Source organism: Dromaius novaehollandiae, chromosome 3 (genome assembly GCF_036370855.1).
Source record: "Dromaius novaehollandiae isolate bDroNov1 chromosome 3, bDroNov1.hap1, whole genome shotgun sequence".
Classification (NCBI taxonomy): Eukaryota; Metazoa; Chordata; class Aves; order Casuariiformes; family Dromaiidae; genus Dromaius; species Dromaius novaehollandiae.
In genome coordinates, this window is record NC_088100.1 from 89,375,512 (window position 1) to 89,397,644 (window position 22,133).

General features: G+C 37.8%; 2 protein-coding genes across 5 annotated transcripts in view; both read right to left on the reverse strand.

Annotated features, from left to right (window-relative positions):
* Positions 1-11,665, reverse strand: part of LOC112984630 (kinesin-like protein KIF28) — a 33,697-nt gene extending 22,032 nt beyond the window's left edge. The window contains exons 1-7 of the mRNA XM_064510177.1: positions 11,533-11,665; positions 8,684-8,872; positions 8,144-8,347; positions 4,846-4,881; positions 2,744-2,968; positions 841-995; positions 186-297 (exon numbers count right to left, since the gene is read on the reverse strand). Coding sequence (XP_064366247.1) covers positions 186-297; positions 841-995; positions 2,744-2,968; positions 4,846-4,881; positions 8,144-8,347; positions 8,684-8,872; positions 11,533-11,586 — 975 coding nt within the window. The 5' untranslated portion in view covers positions 11,587-11,665. The remainder of the gene's footprint in view (positions 1-185; positions 298-840; positions 996-2,743; positions 2,969-4,845; positions 4,882-8,143; positions 8,348-8,683; positions 8,873-11,532) is intronic.
* A 1,054-nt stretch (positions 11,666-12,719) lies between these two features.
* AHCTF1 (AT-hook containing transcription factor 1) overlaps positions 12,720-22,133 on the reverse strand; it is a 53,104-nt gene continuing 43,690 nt past the window's right edge. For all 4 annotated transcript variants that reach the window (XM_026102638.2, XM_064509422.1, XM_064509423.1 and 1 more), the window contains exons 30-36: positions 21,096-21,198; positions 20,075-20,181; positions 18,988-19,172; positions 15,340-17,197; positions 14,410-14,543; positions 13,844-13,950; positions 12,720-13,198 (exon numbers count right to left, since the gene is read on the reverse strand). In XM_026102638.2, the coding sequence (XP_025958423.2) occupies positions 13,006-13,198; positions 13,844-13,950; positions 14,410-14,543; positions 15,340-17,197; positions 18,988-19,172; positions 20,075-20,181; positions 21,096-21,198 (2,687 nt within the window). In that variant the 3' untranslated portion in view covers positions 12,720-13,005. The remainder of the gene's footprint in view (positions 13,199-13,843; positions 13,951-14,409; positions 14,544-15,339; positions 17,198-18,987; positions 19,173-20,074; positions 20,182-21,095; positions 21,199-22,133) is intronic.

Genomic DNA, 22,133 nt, shown 5'->3' on the forward strand with positions numbered 1-22,133 from the left:
AGAGTCAACCATGCTTTACTGTTACAGAGCTCTGGGCAGTCCATTTTGACCAGCAGAAAAGCTCCCACCTTTATGCTACATAGAAAACAATCTTAACTTTTAAATTACACTTACTTTTCACTGATAGAAGCATACAATTCTATTTCAACACATAAGTTGGGTAATAATTATAAGGATCAATTTACCATGATCGTTCTGCTGTTTCCACCCAGAGCAGATTGCAGGAGTTTAGTAAGAACTGAGTCTCTGTACGGGATATGCAATACTTTTTTTCCAGTAGCTACCTCAGCCAGAGCACTAAGGGGTAAAAAAGGGTTTAGTGAAAAGAGGTAAACAATGTAAGAATAATTATCAGAAGCACATTTAGAAAGAAAAAAAAAAAAGAGTCATATGTTCACAAACTGCTACCAGATTAAATACTTCAGTGTATTCATTATGAGAACAAAAAATCTCCTTCCTACAACACCTAAACAATTTACTGTCAAGATATTAAAAAAATGAAAGAACTGTTTGGAATGGCTCAGTTCAAGAGTTTCAAAAAAGCCTAGATTTGACAGATATACTGAGCAACAACCCTGTAAAGCTGCCCAACCTATTGATACTTTGAAAAATGAACAGGCAGTCAAAATAGTCATAGAGTAAGAAGCCACTGGGAAGAAAAAAAAAAAACATTTTATGTTTCCATGTGCTTACGCACATCTCAGGCATGCAGGGAAGCTTTATTCATTAAGCAATTTTATTAACCACAGAACAAGGAAGATCTGAATGCAGGGAAGATTGTTTCTTTTATCCACAGAAACTTTGCTTTTTACTTTTCAGAAAGGGATTTTTCAAAAATACCTGATGACATTTCCTAGTGTGGTTAGACTTAGATTTACACGGGTTCCTTCCTTCAATCTGTCTTTTTCAGATCCTGAGGATTTTTGCCTTTCACTTCCCGCCAAGTCCACCAAATTTATAACCGACTGTTTGGTGATTGCTTCGTCTAGAAAAATCTGCAAAATATGGTATCAACATAAGGAAAGATTATCATATCAACAGTTCTGAAATTAATTAGGATATAGAAAATGATAATCTCTGTAGAAACTCGGAGGAAATATGTTGTAATATATACTGGTATTAGAACATTTTATATATGAAGAATTATTTTAAATACAAGGACTGCTAAGGTGTGCCTAAAAATGAATGAACTTCTGTCTCTCTGAATTAAGCAAAACACTTCAGAAGACTAAAGAATAGGGAGTGAATTTAACCTGAGATATGAAGCTGTATCTTCATGCTGAAGGACCCAAATGAGCAAGGAAGATGAGCAGCACTCAGGGAAAGCAGACAGCTCAAGAGCAGCTTGACTTTAGCTGAAATAAACACCATTACATTGATTCTCAAAAAATGTGGCAAATGGCAAGACTGTTAATAGAGCAGCCTATAGTAATGTTTCTCTTTCTCTGCAGGATCCACCTTTTTTTCTTCCTGCCCCCAGGATTTTGACTTTAGTAACTCTAAATTCCTCTTGAAGCATCAGGCAGATGCAGAGAGCTCTCACCTTCTTGTTCTCCACAGCTTTGGTGAATGCTATCATGGCTCATCCAGGGATATCTGCAGTGTTTCAATGTTGAATTGAAATTAGGAAGGTAGAACAAGGAACCGCCTCCATGTGAACTGAAACGCCCGTCTCAGTGTGTCCTACACTGTTACCATAGAGATGTCTTTCAGGCATGCCCACCACCGCTATTTTGTGCTCCTCTCAACCCCTCAGCTTGTTGCTTGTTCTTGCAGGCCGCTCTTTTGGGATTTACCTTTTCTCCAGATCACTGGCTCTCTCCAAGCAATACTGTTGATTCCCTGAACCACAGAGAAGAGAGTATGGAAATGTCTTTGACTCCATAGCTCCCATGACTGCAAACACAATACCCAGGAGGGAAATTGGACATCTCCCTCCCCGCTCTCTTGCTGGATGTGCCTCGTACCAGCTCTGCCTCTCCTGAGGCTGAGCCACTTTCAGAGCTGTCCGTGCTAGGCAGAAATGGGAAGCATTGCTCCATCGTGTTTTCACAGCTTCCTTCCTAGCAGGATTCAGGCCCAAATTACCCTCTCCGGTCATGCCTTCCCGCCCATCCACTGCCAAGCTGACCTGGCAGCCTTGTCTGTAAGGAGTCAGGGAGACACCACAGAAAGCCACACACACATATACTGTGCTATATTAGCACATGGTCAAGCTTGCTGGCTACAGGGCTGCTTGTTATATTCAGACCAGGATTTACACATAATGATAATGTGCAAACAGGAGCTACCAAGAATAAAGAGTGACTGCAGGCTACTAGGGATAGATTTTCAAAGACCACCAGTAATATTTAGAAAATGCATTTAGGATCTTAAACACAGGGTTAATCTGCAAACAGGCACTGTGTTTTGGGATGTCACTGCCTTTGGTGTCCACCACTCAGAGGGCAGCAGTGGTAAGCAGTGTGCCAATCATTTAAGCTGGCACAGCTGACTGCAACCAAGGGAGGAGGAATCTTCACATTTTCTCTTCTGCTGGCTCTACCAGAGGCAGTAATAAACAATGGTGGTACTGATCACTCTGGGACCTAGGTAAAATGGGGCCACCCTGAACTTTATGTCTGCATAAACTTCAACAAATTCATTTCAACAAATTCATTTTATGGTACTTCTAACAGGACCAACTAATTAAGAGTACTAAACAATTATACTGAATAGTGGAAACAGCACCTTCATACTACACCTGTTTGAATTGAAGAGTGATGACCAGGTGAGATCGACTGCTGGTAGCATTCATGGTGGTTGTAGCTGTTGTTCTCATCTTATTTCCTTGTTCCATTAACCTCTCAATTTGTGCATAATTATCACAAGGCACCAGCTTCAGACCATCAACATAAAAACCTTGTTGCTGGTCTTCTCTAATCTTGAGCCCACCAGGTTTCCTTGTCTTAGAGAGTAAGTCTATTACCTATGGGGAGAGATTTACAGTCAAAATGTGTTACTAAAAGAAATAAAATATGTTACACTTAGAGTACAAAAAATTAAGACAGACTATGGCTCAGCACCTGCTGGTTGTTCTGGCTTTACCCTCTTTAGACACTCTTATTCCCACACAGTTCCATTTTCGAAGTAAATTTAACCTACATTAAAAGCCCACATCTATAAACTTAAGATATTTTCAAAATTCAGTATAAAAGTATTATTTCCTGCTGCTTCTATTATTGTCATAAAAGTGCATGCACCTTAACTTTTAATCTACTACACCTTTCCAATAGCAATTATCTATAATTTATAGTAGGGTACTGCCTTCTATCCTGCATCCCAAAATAGTTCACGATGACAAAGCTGCAATAGCTTTATTTCAAAATGTAAACAACAACAAGATAATCTGTTTTCTTGAACTTGGTACAAATACAGAATATGGCCAAAGAAAACAAAATATAGGACTTTCAAGAAGGCATAAAACGAAATATGTCTATTGTGAAAGAGAAGTCTGTCAGGAGAGTCTATCCAGTGATCTGCTTCCAACCTCTCTGAACACAAGGCAGTTCCTCCTTCCCCCAGTGCTGCTATTTTCCCTACCCATCTCACACTTAAGACACTTGCAACCTTTTATCGCCCTAGTTCCTTTACATCAAAATTGAAAAACACTATACATTTTAACAACGACAAAAAAAAAAAAAAACTATACCCTTTCTACTACATGAGATGAGAAGTTATTCTGTGAGCTGCTAAAACTAATGAAGCCTGATTTCCTGTATATTCATCTTTTTCTCATGCCCATTCCATCTAATTTGACTGAAATTGGCCACATGGCTCAAAAGTAACAAGGAGGAGGGTGTGGAGAAAGCAGTTCATGAACAGGCTGCAAAAACGTATAAACCTTAGAAACCAAGCTAAAAATTCAGTCCTGTGAGGCATATACCATCTTCAACCCCCGCCCCCAGCTTCAGAGAAACAAATTACCAATTTTCAACTAGCAGTATGTCCTGTGACTACCAACACAAGGAACTAGAAAAAAAGGAGTGCATAGGAAAAAAGTAAAGAAAAATCCTAAAAGGTCAAGAAGTATGATACAGAATGGGAAAAGCACTGCCCAGGATGAAAGAGCTTGGCCAACAGGATGGCAGGACAATCACGTCGTGCTGTTGGCATGTGACGGTGGTGAAGAAGGAAGGAGGCCTCCTGTCCAACCTACTGCCAGGTTTCTCTGCATGGGTCCCTCTTGACCCACTCCTAGCCCAGTTGCATTATTTATTTGCCACTGTACAGATAAACATAAGCCCTTTGTATGATGATTCATGAGAAAAACAACACTACTTCAGGAGCCTAGTTCTGACCTGAGGTCTTCCAAGTTGAACTCACTATCGCACTCTAGAAACTTGATAATGACATAATTTATGAACTCTTGAAACAGACTTTTGGTACCAGACCGTCATTTAGCTCAACCAGCAAAAAGATGCTGCTAGGTCCAAATACTATCAGCTCAATCTCAGTTCAGATAACACGCCCAGAAGAGTCATTTTAAGAGAACATGAAGGCTGATTACCACATTACTGCATAGGATCCACAAGTAGCAAACAACAAATTAGAGAACTGTACCATGAGACAGTTGCTTTTCCTGCTGTAAGCTTGATACTTGAAAATGGAAGAGAGAGAAAGGATGGAAACATTGCAAGTGTCGCAGCTGCACATGGCTTCCAGATCTAGAAGGAGAAAGCCCCTTGGGATGCAGGCACACATGTGCACACACACATTCTTGCGTAAGCAGTTAAAGCAAAACAGAAATAAACGCACGAGAAAACATTAAGATTTGGTAATATGGAAATAAAGCAAGACCATTACCTGTTCATTATAAATTTCCAGCATACTGAAAGTAATCTGTAAAGACAAGAAATAACTAAAAGATAAATGTATTTGAAAAAAAAATCCTTTTGATGGAGTGCCATCCCATTCTAAAAATAATGCAGGTCACACGGATCAAAACATTCTTTTATCCCAAACTACAAAATAAATTGAATTCAAGCAATTACTTAATAGACCTATACTGTTTCATCACAACCCTGTTCCTTTTCCTAATGTTTCTTTAATCTACTCTTACCTCCAAAATCCTTATCATTGCCTAGGTAGACTCATCACAAGATGTATTTCAATAAATCACTTTAAGTGTATCAAAATAGATATTAAGAATTAATAAGCATCTAAATAGCACTGTAGAAAATTCAGGAAATGCAAGTGTTAATTTTTGACAGCACCATTAACTAAGAGAGTGGCCCAGCCAGTGTGTATTTTCAAGGCCACTTTAATACAGAAAAAGCCAACGTTTCCATTAGTGATTTCTGAATGAACAGCTGCACACATACACTACCTATGTAAGGGTATGTGGATGTGAGAGCATCTAGTTCACTAAGGTTGTGAAATCAAAGACTTTGTCAGTTAAAAGTGAATAATAAGTAACAGGGAAATTGATAAATGAAATGCCCAGAGATGCAGACCTGACCAGCAGGCAATAACTAGACAATAACAAAGACCAAAACCCTTCAGCCACTGAATGAGGGGCCATTAAGAAACTGCAGACATGGCTTTGAAGGGGTTAATCTGGACTTTGATCATGAAGAGAAAACATGACGAATGTATTAGGGATATCTGAGGGGTACCTGTAAGACTATGCAAAACTTACTAAAGAATGTTTAAGGAAAAGGTCAAAGATGGGAAAAGGCAGAGGTTTAGGGAGCAACAAGGGGGAAAAACAGAGAGAAGGATGCATAAAAGGGGCCAGTCACATGTAAGAGCCACCAGTCAGTACACTTGTCTGACTGAGCCTGCACCTGATCACTGCAGTTTATCCTCTCTTCTTATTAAACCCTTCCTCAACTATCTTTCCATGTAATCTCACTCTGTCCCATGTGTGAGTATTGTACAGTCTAGGTGCCAGCAACTGGAGAGACAAGACTGACTGAATCAAAGGGCAGCAACTGGAGTCAGACCACAGGCAGCGGCAGCCCCCGTGTCTGCGTTCCAGCAAGGGGAGCGAGGGAGGGTCTCGGTAGCAGCAGCTGGCTGACGACAGGGCAGAGGGGTCCGGTGCCAGGGGTGCCGGCAACTGGGGTCCAGTGAATTCGGGTCCAGGAGTGAATTAGGCACCAGCAGCTCAAGTCAGACAACTTGCGACAGTGGCCCATGTATTTGCAGAGCCAACAACTAGAGTGAGTGAGGGTCTAAGTACCAGCCACTGGAGTGGGAACCACAGGTCACCAGGCCCATATGTCTAGGGCACCTGCAAGCAGAGGGAACAGCACATTTATATTGTCCCCTGTCCCAACACACGTGGGTGTGTTTGTGTAATTCACTAGCAAACTTGAAGGTGGACTAGCCAGTGAGGAGGAAGACCTGTCTCTGGAAAGACTCGAGGTCTGAGCCAGAAATGAGTGAGGGAGGCCAGTGTTCTGCCATGGAGAGTAGGCAGGCTGGGAGCCTATGCTCATATTTGAGGGATACACACGTTTGAGTATGTACATCTGTTTGCTAGCGAGCATCAAGCTGGACAAGCTGGCAAGTAGGAGGAGACCTCCATACAAGGTAAGGAGGCCCAGTGTCAGGGTATGGATAGAAGAAGGATTTAGATGCCATGCTGATATTCAAGGGATCTTTAAACGTGTTTACACTAATGAACTTCAATTCTGATCAGCTGGAGAGGAGGAAAAGGCCTGGGCTATATCTGCTTACGTTCCTGTGAGTTCTGGTATTGTTTTCTGTGGGTGCTGTGAAAGGCAACGTCCTGTTGGTGATGGTCTGTGTAGCCAGCCATGTCAGTGTCCTCTGTGCACGTGGGTATATGCATGCATCTCCAGGGTACGTGTTCAGCCTCACTACTGGCCCAACCCGCAAAAGGGAAAGTAGCAGCCACATCCATGGGCCTGGAGTAGAGAGACCTCTGGGTCTCCAGGTGCACCAGGATGAGCACCAGTGGCTGGGAAGGAGGACTCTCCAGGTCCCAAAGTCCACAGCTTTATAAAATCCCTAGGTAAGCACTGACACCAAACTTTAAGCTTCACAATAATAATCCTATTAACTTAAAAAAACAAAACAAAACAACCTGCAACATTAAGACCATGGCTAAGATTTAAAAAAAAAAAAAATCCAGCACAGATGATTTTTCCCCCCCTCTGTCCAAGCAAAAAGAACTGTCTATAATAATATCAAGTTAACCCAAATAGGGTTTACATTTCCATGTTGATATAGCGAGTGAAATGGGAAGGAATGGATTTTCACTGCTGTTTTTATCACAGAAGCAGATGGTGGACAACTGCATGATGTGAAAGGAAAACAGAAGCCTGTTCACAAATGGCACCCCTATGCCATTTCTGTCAGCACAAAGCTGGGGATATGTTGAACTAGTTAGGGAAAACAAAGTGCTCTTTCTTAAGGGAAGTAACACAGGAATAAATCGCAAGCCCGTATTCAGGTTGATATTTTTGCAGACAGAAGGCACTCCTGTATACCCTGAGTGAAGTTCAGCACTTACAGTGATGCTCAGATCTGTGAAGTGGTTCTGTTGCTTCTTTGCAAGTTACCTGGACTACAAACACAGAAGGATGCTGATAAAGTGGGAGCATCCAGCAGCTACAAAAGCTCTACTGCAAAGCTAAAAACATTATTCCTATTGCATATGAAGTATGACAATCTAAAACCCTTCAAAAGGTGTAAAGAAAAAAAAGTTTTCTTTACTAAGGAGTTGGAAAGATTTTCTCATACTGTGTGGAAGAGTGAGATTAGGAAGCCTAACTGAGATTACAGATGAGCTCAGTTTACAGTAGGTAACTGTGCAAAGACTGATTTTTTGTTAAAAAAATTACTAAAAAAATAAGTTTTAGTACCCATGTCAAGGATCGATTACACTGGGACAGATGGAAATTCTTATTTTAGAGTTTATCTGTAAATCTAGCTGTATTACATCAACTTTTTATGGAACACTTTTCTTTGTAGAATGCACTATGGCTTGTGCAGTCATTTGCTCTGTAACGTCACAATTTCTGTTTTTGCTAATTGGAAAATTTAAAATTAACAAAGTCTTTCAAATTTCTATTTGAAAGTACAGTCTGGAGGGATCTTGGTAATGAATGACATTTTGTGCTAATCCCACCTGGTATTGCTTGTTCTCTTCCTGATTCTGAATTGCTTTGAAGAGTTCTTCACACACAACTGGAACTATGCCTCTGTTTGCACCATATCCAATCATGGAATAGCTCTTTCCTGAGCCGGTCTGACCATAAGCTAAGAGAGTGGCATTGTAACCTTGCCAGGCGTTCTCCAACACTCCTTCACCAAGATCATGAAAGACCTCTCTCTAGAAATATCAAATATATATGGATAGAGCTGTCACCTTCTAGTACATGGACAAGCAAATACATACACAAGCACTGCTGTCTAGTAGGAGTGCCTCAGTAAAAGTTTAAATGAAGAATAAAGATTTACAAACACACTTGAGATATTGAGAATTCAAGGGTGAAAGAAGAAATGTAAATAAACTCTAGGTAATGCTTCAAACCAGTAAACGCATTCATGTAAGTCATTTGAATTCCAGTTAGGGGAATGTTGATTACTAAAGACAAACAAACTGACCAGTTAATGATTTTGTATTAGCTAAAACTGCTTTTGATTAGCTCTTTGAATAAAGTCTTACCTGGCCTGCATAACTGTTGGATCCTGCTGAAACAAGCATACCATTCTCGTCCTTTAGAAAGCCACTATGAGACCAATACGCCAGATCGAAAGTAAAGGTTTTCGTGTGCCCTGGATTCCTAGGATCATATATGCTTGTGCTGTTGGAGTTCATAGAAATCACACACTTACTTCCTGCATCCTTCTCCCTCTGTATTAAAATTACAATTGCAGTATCAAAACACAACAATCAATCATTTGCTAAAAATTCATGTTAGTCTGTATTTAAACTAAAGCCAACAGAAATGTACCATGAACTGATTGTGAAATAAGCCCATTCTTGAACCATGAAAGGTAAATACACTGTCAAGGAGCAAGTACTCCAAATGAACTGACAGATCAGTAACTGGACCTTGCATTTTTTTCCTCTGCCTCACAAAAACTGTACTAGCCACCCATGTAGCAAAGTACTTTGGAAAAATGCATTTTATTGTTAAGAACCACTGTACATTTCCCTCCAAGCATAGCAAAGAGACCCATTATCTTGACTACTTTGGTGAAAAAAGCGTTAGGTTCAGTAACTGCAAGTTTTGCACAGAAGACCTAAGGTACAAACAAAATGAGAAACAAATGCTACCTTGTTACTTGAAATTCCATAATTCATAGTATTTTCAGATTGACCTCGACTAATAGGTTACAAATATTGCCTAACAACTCCTGATTCACTACAGGTTCGCTTCTGGCTGTAGCTTGTCTTTTCCACAAATTAGGAAACAAAGCCTGTAAATTAACTATTAAGTTATTTCGGATTAGTTAAATGGCAATCGATGAAAGGGTGGCAAAAACATGTATTGCTCTTACTATCTTGACAACCCTGAGAGTAGTCTTTCATACGAGAAAGTTTGATAGTGGATTAAACGACTTAGTTATCTGTGGCCTTATTCACACTGGGCATGTAGGAAATAAAGCAAATAAAGCAAATGACGTCAACATTAATCAACTAACGTTTTAAACCCAAGTGGCTATCAAAAGTAAAATGGATTTGGATTTTGTCATTCTTGGCTCCTAAAGTTTTGAAGAAAAAAAAGTCTTGTGAATATTTGTGTCAATTATCTGAGATAATTCAGGGAAACACTTCTACTGAAACATTTCTTGTCTTGACAAATTCCCTTTTAACTATAGCCCTTAGCCTTAAGTATGTTCATTCTCCCTTCATGAATATCTCCTCCTAGTGTGTGTCCTGGAAATAAATTCTGCTATTATATATATTAGTTTTTCTACTTTCTGAAAGGTGAGACTCTCCTATCCCAAGGCAGTTGATATTCCACTGGAATTTTCTTTTGAGTTTTGGCTCCAAGTGCAGAGATGTATCATTTAGTTTCAGCATTTATCAGTCATTGACATTCAGTCGTAACAGATGCATCAAAACATTCTAGAGAAACCCCAAGTCTTCTTTACAAAAACAAAACAAAACAAAAAAAAACAAAAAAACCCCAAAACAACCCAAAAAACAAAACAAACAAAAAAAACCCCAAAACCACCCAACCCTCAAGCAACTCAATTTCCTGTAGAAAAACCTCAGAGTTTCTCTATTTAGTGATGAATTGCACTGAGTAGTTCTTGGGAAATACTGATCTTGCTCCCAAAAAAGCTCTCTTGTGCTGTCTCTAAGGAGAGAGATTTGCTTCTTTATGCCCCTCCATATACTTTCATCATAATGATACATCATCCCTCTTTCCTTCATAGCCCCCTCATGTCCTCTCCAGCACCATCAATATTAATAGTCTTCTTCCCTGATGCACCTGCAACCACCTGCAATTCTGTAGGAAGATTCCTAGGATGCCTAGCCACTCACCCCCAAGCCACATTTTCATCTTTAAAAAGGCAGTCTCCTTCTCAGTTCATCCTCATTGTTAAAAAGCACTGCCAACGCACTGGATCTTTCTCACCCTAAAATGATCTTCTCCACATTTGCCTTTGCATACCTGGAACAAATCTATACAGGGTAGAATAAGTAAAATCAGTTTTCTCCACTTCATTATAAAAACCCATCCTTGAGCTGCCATCTTCACTGTTAGCTAGCACTCACCTCCTTTCCTATTTTCAAGCTCTAACACAAAATTTCCCAAACCCTGTTTTTGCTTCTATTTCCTTTTGTGTCCTTCAACTTTCTGAAATCCTATTCCATGTTACACATTATGCTTATACTCCCGTTTCTTCCAAAATCCACCTAGGGGAACCTGGTCAGCATCTCAGAACAGGACATTGAATATAAAAAGCTGAGTGCAAAAGAGGAAAACATTTTAATGTATAACTGGATTAAAACTCCTTTAAAATAAAAGTTACCAGACCATTACAGTCCTTTAGGAAGTTATTAAATATCTACTACCATTTTTTTGTATTAGTATTGCTTTCTCTTTTCCTCCAGAAGCATGGCCAAGGATAATTCAGCTGAGCTGGCGACAAAATAAAGTGGCTGAGTTACTTCAAACAATCAATAAATTGGCTAATATGTTTTCATTTGTTCTAAGTGATTTTCATACAAGAAATAGACTGTCAATATAAATAACAGACGTGTTAAAACCCTGTTAAGCAATCTTCACTAGCATTTCATTCCATTAATTGAATCAGAAATCTTAGCAATTTATAAATACTTTAGTGCACTACACAGACCATATATTGAGGTTTGACAATTTTTTTTCCCAGTGCTAAAAGTTTGCTCTTTTACCTCATATTCAGAGCTATTCACGACATCTTTGTACAATTTGCTTTTAAAAATATTGCTGAAAATTCCTCCCTCCCTCCTCTTTGAAAATATTTATGTTTTAGTAAGATTCAAATACAAAATACTCAGAGTAAATAATTACTAACCTGACTGAAAGGTCGAACTCGAACTGCCACTTTCACACTGTCAACATTTGGCATTTTCTTTTTTTTAAACTTTCATTCAGTCATGAATACTCCAAGGAGAAAAATAAAGTGCGTGCAACTACTTCTCTAGAACTCCTTGTTTCGAGATAGAAAAGTCATGCCCACAGAAGAAACTTCACTTGCAAGTGTAGTCCATTATTAACACATTCATTCATTATGTGTAAGGTATTAGTTACCCCATAAATTATTTCTTAAAGTAACTGTAGCAGCTTTTACTAATTGAAAAGTTTAATGTCAGGTCCACCATTTGTAGTCTTCAAAGTTGCATCCACATATAAATTAACATACATAAAATACTCCATTAATTGTGTAAAAGACTGCACATCAAAATAGTAATTCCATGTTTGCTTTTAAAAGAATATTCTTTTGCATTTATTTTTACAAACTGAAACTTTATAGGGATATTTACTCCATAACCCAAGATTAATAATGAAATAATTATTCAAAAATATGGTTTGTAACTAAGATTTATGTACATTTTTTGTACCTTTCTCAGACTAAGTTAGCTTTATCATCAGGTTTTCGGTGCTGTGATATGCAGGCTTCAAATATTGCAAAATATGATTACAGACAATAATTCATTATTTCAATTATAGTAGCATTCCTATTAATCTAAATATATGAAAATACTTTGAAACTTGAGCCAAAATTATGCGGGCAATATCCCTTTAAATATGATATGCTATTTTAAGCATCAAACCCTCTATATAGTTAGGTTTTTGCTGATAAATTAAAAAAAGTGAAACATCTGAGGTGTGATCTAGTTTTATAAACTCAAGAGCAGCTTTCCCAAAGTTTAAGACAAATACAAAAAAATATTGCACAGCTTAAAATACAATTGTTTACATTCTGACTTCAATACAGTACAACTTAACCATGAATATAACGGATTATCAGTTTGTATTGTGAGCCCAATTATTTGTGCCAGGTCAAACATCATCTAAAAATTTAAACAACTGACATGTTTTAGATGTTTACTTATTACAGTATTTCTAAGCAAACTTTTAAAAAGCTTTTGGCCTCACTTCTGAGGGTCAGCAAGTCTTGCAAACCAACATTAAAATTCCTTTGAGTGATACAGGTAATACAACCCATTGCTCCCTCAAAAAGCTATCAGACAGTAAGCATATTGTGAAGTATACATTTTTATTTAACATTCCTAAAATAAGCTGTATTTACATATTATATAAATGTATGAAGTCTTAATATAAAATAGAAAACTGCATTGACTGAGGAAATCACACTCCTTATGGAGTTACTTATTGAAGACCATTTGTTTATGAAATTTTACAATAATTTATATAAATTCTCTCTTCCAAATTAGATGATTTTTTTCTTTTTTTTTTTAACTAATCCACACAATTTTGATGACTTTACAAACAGTGGTGTACATTACAAACTTAAAAAAAACAGTTATAGCATCTTCCGGCGCACAACTGGCTTTGGAAAATTAGACAGTCTTTTTTTGTTCTTTTGTAGAGTCTTATCTGCTGCATCTGTGGTTTCTTTCTGTTTGCTTTTTGCTCCATCCACCGGACTTCCAAAAGGAGAAATGAACTTAATCTCCACTGGTGGAGGTGACCAAGAACCTTCTTTTCTTGTGGTTCTGTAAGAAAGTGGGAAGTACTAAATTGGTTTCATTACCAACAATATTTATCAGAGAAAATAAGTGGTATTAAAAAAAAGCAGCACCCAAGAATGTTATTTATGGGCTTTTTTTGTATATCGGATCAAGGCAGAAAAGCTACACAAATAAGCCTACTTTCGTTTTCATCCCTTACCAGATCATCTCAATTATCCTCAGTGCTTATTCACAACAACTTGTAGAGTCCCCCAAGCTTTTAAGAAGCAAACATCTTCAATTATCAGCTTTCTAGCACAAACCAAAAATCATGTCCAGGAACAAGAACTTTTCTTTACTCGATGCCTGTCCCCCTCTTTCTGTAAATGAAGAACTAAAGACTGTAAGCGTGTGGTTTCATAAGACGGAATAAATCAATCTAAGAGAACACTACCATCAAAAAGAGGAGTAACCTCTTGCCCTTTCCTAGTCCCTCCCTCTTCTTCTGTTTCCTTTAGAAAACTAACTCTTAGGATGAAAAAAGTTTCTATCAAATCAGCAGGCTCGGTTGGGTTGTAAGAAGTGATGGCTGAACTTCATAGCAGCTTAACTTCCTCTTCCCCACCTGGCTAACAGCTGAACCATTACCACAATAAAGGATGCAAATAAATGTTCCAGATAATTTCATACTTGCTTGCTTTCTTCAGGTTCGCTTTTGCAGTTCTACCTCTCTTCAACTTTTGCTTTCCCACAGACTCTATGGATTTGGTATCCTCCTCCTCTTTAGTTGGAAGCTCCTATGTTAAGGCGACAAAAACGTCTCTCTCATCTACAAATTCTCACACTTCCACAGAATACAAATAAGTATTTCTTTTATTAAGAAATTGTGATAAAGTTCTCATTTCCAAAAGCATTACAACTCCTCTCTGCAAAAACAAACCTTCCATCTCCAGTTCTAACATCTTCCCCAAAAGTTCAAATTCTGAAATCAACAAATAACACACCATATACGTTTAAAGAAAGCCCCTGTGCCCTTTGCTAAAGGCAAGGCAACATTTATTCATTCTTAACTTACATATAAAATTGATTTTTGTAGCTAGCTTTCAGGAAGGAACATACTTGTTTAACTGATTAATTTAAAAGCTCTCTTTTCAGATATACTTTCAAAGAAAAAGGCAAGGTATTAAAAAGCATGATTTGAAAAAGAGGTACAGAGCAAAAGTCAGGAATTTGAGAAAACTGCAGTTTTTACTTACCAGTTCTTTCACAATTCGTGAAATACTAGATACATGTTTTCCCCTTGATCTCAAAAGAGGGGGTGAAAAGACAAATTGAGAAGACAGGTCTGGGTCTAAATCCTTAAGTTGCACGGGATGGTCTACTTTTTCAGCTAAAAATGACAACATGTAGTTAATGCGCATGCACATTATATGTAAAGGACAATGAAGTTAAATTACAGCTAATATTCAACTTCCTAAACCTCCTAAAATAAGGGTCAGATCAAGTTCCTAAACACTCAACGTGGAGGTACTTTTCCCTAGGAACTGCCTCTTGGAATTCATCATTTTACAGTAAATTGTGAAATAAGAATAAAGGAGTGCAGCGATCCTACCTGTACCTACATGATCAAAGATGTTTTTATGGTCAAGAGGCATCAACTGTCTTTACATGTCTTGAAATTCTTATCACGTTGTCTAATATTAAAAAAACCCTTCGTGTAATAACATTACTAGGAAAGCATAAGCCAATGAAAGACAATCACATAATTAACAGCTGTATAGTTTGTTGCAAGATGCAGCTCATCTTAAGTTAAAAATCTGAACAAAACCTGGAAGCATGTCTCCTTTATTTCTCCATTGGGGGGGGAAGAGAGGGCAATCTCATATTAAGTGCTCTCTCTAATGTTTTGAAATTTGATGGAAATTAATGTCATGACAAAATTCAGATTAAATTTTATTTCACTTTACTCAGAATATTCCATCCTCCTCACTTGTTTCTATCATAAGGAGCCACACAGTCATGCAGTCTTTAGACAAAAAAAAGGAATTCCCTTTTTCATTCCAAATTTTCACTTCTGTACAGCTACATTCTTTACAGTACATAAATCCACATTCATGGTTCGTTTTATTCTGTAGTTGACAAGACTGCAATATTCCCTATTTTGTGTAAGAAAATACTGCACCTACCTTTTAATTTCTTTGTCAGCTTTGTAAGAGGAGGAGAGAAAAAGAAGGATTCATTTTCCTCTACAGACAGTTTCTGATGCATGCCAGTTTTGCGGGATCTGGTTCTTGTAATACGAGTGCTACGATCTGTTAAAGTTCTTGATGTTTCATCATGTCCTGATTTACTTATGTCTGCAAGCAGCAAAGGACTGCCATGAGGTCCTTGGGAAAAGGCTTCTTCCACTGTGCTCTCCTCCAATATTGATGTCAGCCGGCTCTTTCTGCCCCGACGCCCTGTCCTTATTGCAGTCTTGGGTGTAGTTGGTTCCTCATTTGGCTGTGCAGGTGTTCTCTCAAGAGAATCCGTTTTTTCTGGTTTAGCAAGCGTAACTCTTGTTGATCTTCTAGGAGTATGAAGGACTTGTACTTTCCCACCTGAACGTATGTCTTCCTGAGTAAAGAGAGATTCTGTATCTGCTGAGAGATTCTGAGCCCCTTTCCTAACACTTCTTCTAGGAGTGACAGGAAGTTTAAACTCTGTTTGAGGAAGTGATGATTTAGACAGATCAAGTTCAGGATTTTCTGAGACTTCTGATGAACTCACCTTTCTTCTTCTGCCTCTTTTAGCTGGCACAGATAAGAGGCGTTGGTCACTAGGCTGCACCTCTTGATCTGTGACAGTGTTTTCAGTAAGTTGTAAATTAATGCTTTTTAATTTTCTTCCACTTCTACTGGGACTGACTGCCATTTTTGCCTTATGGTCAGTGCCAATCTGGCCAGTTTCTTGATCTCCTACTGAACTTTTTCCTCCTCTAGTCCTTTTGGAAGTAGTAGAAGCAAGAAAGCTACTTTCAGCAAGAGAAGCTTCCTCATTAGTCTCTTCCAAAAGTTCAGATGCAGGTTCCTTCACTCTCCTTAATCCTCTTCTTGGAGTAACAGCTACTGACTGTGTACTGATGGACAATGCTTGTCCATCAGAATGGCTGCTTTCTACTTTTCCTGAATTACTCTGTTTAGGCTTCCTACCTCTCCTAGGAGTAACAGGGATCACAGGTGTTTGCTCATCTTGAGCCTTTTCTTCTGTTTGAACATTAGAAGTCTCAGATGTTTCCTTTGTTCGCCTGGTACTTCTCCGAGTGGACAGTCCTAACAGAACTGGTTTGTCTGGTTTTAATAGTTGCTGATCGTCTGTTGATGGAATAATTAGTCTTCTATTCAACTGTCCCCTTGCACGCGTTCTAGGAGTGACTACATACTCTACTTGATGCATGTTGGATTCATCTTCCATTCCTTCAGGCACAGTCGTTAAGAGAGCTTTTGACTTCTGGAATCTAGTCACCTTTTTACCTAAGCTTTCATGAATAGACTGCTCTACAACATCAGATGTAAATTCTTTACTTCTTGTGTCTTTGATTACATCCAGTAAGTTCTCAGCAATAGCTACCTTGATGGGTTCAGGCACATATGGGAGTGACTCTGCAATATTTTGAGATTCCTGATCACTAGTTACAGTTGACACTGAGTTTGTAACATGTTCTTGGTTTTCAGTATTTCCCAAACTGTTCATAGGTTTTTCCTCTGCTGTTGTGCTAGCTGGTTTAGAAGCATCTACTAATGTAGGGTCTCCCATCTCCACTTCACCTTCTTCTCCTTCCAACACTAGTGTAAAATTACTCTGAGATATAAAAAGTTCTCCATCTCCCTCAGCTGCATCACATTCACCATCTTTATTATCAGGCAAATCACACGCAAACTGTTGTTCTATAGCAGCATAGCTATATTGAAGCTTAAGATTGCCTGATGAATGTAGTTCACTACATGGAGATGTCTCAGGTGCTTCTTCTGTGATTTGTGCCTTAACTGCACTGTCTTCAATAACCTGAAGTTAAAAAACGTCTGTTAAAGTATCGTTAACTTTCACACAGACAAGTTTCAAGCTGAGACAGATGGAACTGAGGACAGTGAAACACTTTTTCTTTTAGATCACCACTGAATGTAAAATTAGAAATACACAATGTAATCTCTATTATAGATACAATTCATGCATTTAAGGAAGGGAAAACAGAATATTCAGTGTATGCAATCACATGCTTTGTTTGTGATAATCCCTCCATTGCCAGTTTTGTAGTTTCCTGTACCGGGCAATTATTCTCCCCTTCTAAATCTACATGAGATTTTCAAAGTTTTATGTTGAGCAAAAAAGTAATATCCCTTACTTATTTCAAGAGGAAGCTCTTATCTTGACTCAAATAGCTCAAGACAATTTAGTCAAAGTGTTAAGATCTTTGCTCAACCCATTAAGCGACAGTGCTAGTCAACTACAAGAGAAGACAGGAGCCATTTAACAGTAGTCTTCACAGGATCTGCTTATTTTCTTGGCTCCTATATCTTGTTAAAAGTTGCTAGAGCATCATATTGTAGAAATATGCCATACTTCCAAACTTAATCCAAGAAGTACTACTCTGTCCAAGCTCCCCTTTCACACTTACACATCTACAGACAAGAAAGTAGGTAGTTTGCCCTGAATTCCATGAGGGAAGACAAACCAAAAAGGGACCTTTGCATATATGCCAGTAAGAAGTAGTTAAATCAAAAGCAGAAAAACCTTTACCGTAATGCCACATGAACAACTTCAGAAGATTCGAGGCTGTTTCATGCACTATTCCCTTTTTAACCATCAAAAATTTTCAATTTACTCCCATAAGTGACTTGTGCATTCCCAAGACTGTAATGACCTCTATGGTATTCTCCCACATCCCAAAGCTGAGAAGAGCTAAAGGAGTGACTGCCTTTTTAACCTAATTCAAATTAAAGCACAACGAGAAGTGCTTTCTGTTATTTTAAAAAAAAAAAATCAATCTGTTTATGTTAAACTTCCTTTCACTTTGTACTTCACTCTCTCTAGCTATTATTAATTCCTGTAAGTATAATCCTATAGGGGATTTTGACAGTCTATTCTGCATGGTACTCAGAGGGCATCCACAATGAATCTAGGTAACTTATCAGCTCCAGGCCTACAAATGGAGGCAAGGCCAGTAAGAAAAATCTAGGATGACCGTAGACTTTTTAGTTCCACTTTTCAGTCCAAGTGAATCACCTTTTAAAAACACATATGCAACAGAAGTTTAGATGTTAAAACCTGTGTTGTCACAGGAACATTGCTTTTAAAATTAGCTGGAATATTTTGAGAGTGAAATTAACTCATTACTGGAAATTCTATTTGTGCTAATAAGGAATAAATAATAAAGGATATAAGCACCTAAGTCATTCTGAAAATGAGTTAGGTTCCCACACTAATTTGCCATTTGGTAAATGTTGTCCAATATCCAAACACTGCACTCCTCAACCTTTCTTGTTGTCCTTAAAATTAAAAAAAAAAATAACCCAAATAAAAAATATATGTTTAAGCTTTAGTAAACCAAATGAATGCACGGTTATTTGAACCAAAGGGTTTTTTTTGTACTACTTCAGTTCTCAAGTGTCTCAGTCTTAACAGGTTCTCTTCTGGGTTGTATGTACAGGAAACACACAGAAGACAAAAGCTGTCTGCCGTTATGTAATTGAGGTAACTTATGTTAACTAGATAAAGAAATTAAGATGTTTTGGTGTAACTTCTAACTTTGCTAAGTGCTTTCTATTCTGTAGAAAATGGGAGAATAATTTACTTACATTAATTTCCTCAGTTTTAGGAAGGTTGTTAGAAGCAGGTATTTCTTCTTGTAGGAAAGGAACATTTTCTTCAACTTCTGCTTCCTCTAGGTTACGTTCTTTAGGTAAATCCACACCCTTTCCTTCAAGGTGGTTTTCTGAATGAGTACTGACCACATCCTCACTGTCAAGGATACTTATCACAGCTGAAAAAGATTTATGTCGTTTTAACACAAACTTTGTCATTTATATAGCAGTTAAGTAACAAATACTCTGTGGGTATGCTCCTTAAAAATACTGGACCGTGACTATACTTGAACATTGCTTAGGGATAAACAGGTTGTCACAGCCTGAGCACAGAACTTTCTAAAAAATTCTCAGAGTGCCAAATAAAGGCCAGGAAAGGATATTACAAGAAAGGGTAAAACCAAGCTACCTAGGCTATCCTAAAATATCAGATATTATAACTGAAGATCTACTTTTTTGGACCAGTGATAAATATTTCAGTTAGTTTGCTAGCAAACAGCTCACACCTACTATATTGTTGAAATTGTGAAACATGCTATGCACTGCCGCTGACATAAAGAGACAGAGAAAGAACAATACAGTTCTCCATAAATTAGAAGTCAAACATATCTCTTTGGTACACATCCCACAACAAAAAAAGAAGGAAGGTGAAATCAGCTGTCAAGTTCACAGAGAAAAAGAACAACACAACAAAAGGTGGCTGAAAAGGCACACTGATTGTTAGTTTTTCTTCAGACCCTAAATACTGAGCATACATCATCATTTAAAATAGTAATTCAAGCAGCAGATCCTGTAGCACACACACTAGGAGTGGTATCCATCAAGAAAAATACTGACCTCTCCTTTTAATAACGTTTTAAATTTTACCAGTTTTCTCAGTATCTTTATCAAGAACAGGAACATTCACTACGAGGACTTTCTTAAGAAGCATATTCTCTCTACAATTTGATGAAAGTTAGCAGTAATATACTAGTTCTACTCAGGATGATACACTGGTTTAGTGATATGGCAAACCACACATTTAACCCAAGGAGTTCTGCTACCTTAAACTCAGATAACACCTCCAGCATACAGTACATACATTCACTGTCTGCCTCCAGGGATTCAGAGACCTGTGGATTTGTTGCAACTGGTATGCCTTTTTCTTCCGAAGAGGACGATGTTTTGGACTCCTGGTGGTTCGTTTCACTTCATAAACAGAAAAATAAAAATTCAGCTTAAAGCATCATAACAAACCCCAAACAGGTTTACAAAACATACTCTCACTGTAGAATCTTAAGCCTCTAAACAGAGCTAATTAAGAAAAACCGGAATTTCTTTCCCCAATGTAACTACACTCAACTTGGGGCTTGCTTTAGTCAATGAATTAAGTACCTCACATTCTCCCCAGCTATGTAACACTGGTTTCTCAATTACAGAGTTGTATTAAATAATGTTATGTAATTTGTGTTCTGTAGAAAGAATGCAACTACCACAAAGGAAATTTAGAACAAACAACAGAAGTTCCTGCAGGTACAAATTACCATACACAATTAAGGGTTATTTCATTACTCAGATTTCCTCTCTGTCACTAAGCAGCTGCAGATTTTAAAATATCTGGTGAGAAAATGGCTTCCCTTTTCATAGATAAGTGCTTAAGTGAGCACACGACAGAACATTTATTAAATGTACAAAATACTGCCAGAAAGAATTCAAACTCTCAGATAAAACCTTGTAGGTTGCAGGAATCTCAGCTATAACTTCCAGCTACATTGTTTTCAGACAGAGGTAGGACTTAAACTCACAGTATCTGCTTAGTAAGACTCAATCTGTAAGAAGATTTACATGGCCTAGTGAATGAATGAAGTCTTCACCACTGTACTTTGTTTCTCAGATAGCTGCAGACCTCAAATATGACAGATAGGACAGCTAGTCAATTCAAATTACATTTATGCCAAATGAATTACGTTCACAGACAGGAAGAAACAGGAAAACCATTATATGTAAAAATAAAGGAAAGAACCAGTATCAGGTCAAAATCATAGAGTTTCTAAACACAAGAAAGTCAGCAGTTACATACTTGTGCAAAATCAAAGACAGATGTATTTTGCAGACTTACTCACCCTTCACTTGCTGTCTGACAAGTAGTAGCCTTGGCAGCTTTAAGCATCAATTTACCATCCTCTGGAAGGACAGGGCACTCGGTATCCGATTCTTCCAAAAATCCTAGAAAAATAAGACATGTGGGTGACTTTAATATAATTCCTTTTAAAATGCTCACGATTTTTAATGATCCTCCTATGCGTTTCATCTAGAATACTGATGTAATGAAACAATGCTGCTAAGACTTCAAAAGCACAGAAAATCTGAATTCCTGTTTCCAATAAAACAAAAACAGTCTGACGCATGTTCCCAGGCAAGAAAACAAGACCACCACTGTTATTTTGTTTACAAACTAAAATTTGATATGTTACTGACTGAATACATAAAACTTCAGAGAACATGCTTCTGCTCTTAAAATTAGGTAATAAGTATTCTTATTTCTCTTTCCTTAGTTTTTGGATGTTTATCTCATTCCAGCAATATTTCTTTCCTTTTTTGACTCCATTTCCTCTCTTTTACAAGAATGCATCTAAGGTTCTTAACTCGAATAATTGACTGCTGTTTTTGAAGCAAATAGTGCCCACATCTCTTCAAAGATGGAGAGAACAATTTTACTCATCTGCAATGTTTTTCCTCTTCCAGAATATGGAAAGAGAGAAGCATATTTAGAAGCTAAGAGAGAGAGAACGCACGCGCGAGAGAGAAAAAGCTGGATTCTGAACTGCTTGCAAACCTGTTTTTATCTTGACAGGTTCAATTTTAGACATGTCCTTCTTATCTGTTTTGTTTCTACTGCCTGCCTATGTCCAGCAATTACCTTTATGGGCAGTACCCAGATCTGGAATAATTTTGCTAGCTCAGGCCAAATGAGAACTATACAGACTGCCTTCTAATGCTTCCAGAGTAATGGAACTGTACAGAACTGTTTCTACCATAGTCCAGCAATGACAAAGTTTCTTTACAAGATTATTCTTTAATCATTAGTACCTTATTATTTTTATTTTTAGTGGAAAGCACCTTTGGTTTCTTGTCAAAATATAAGACATCTAAAATAGTCC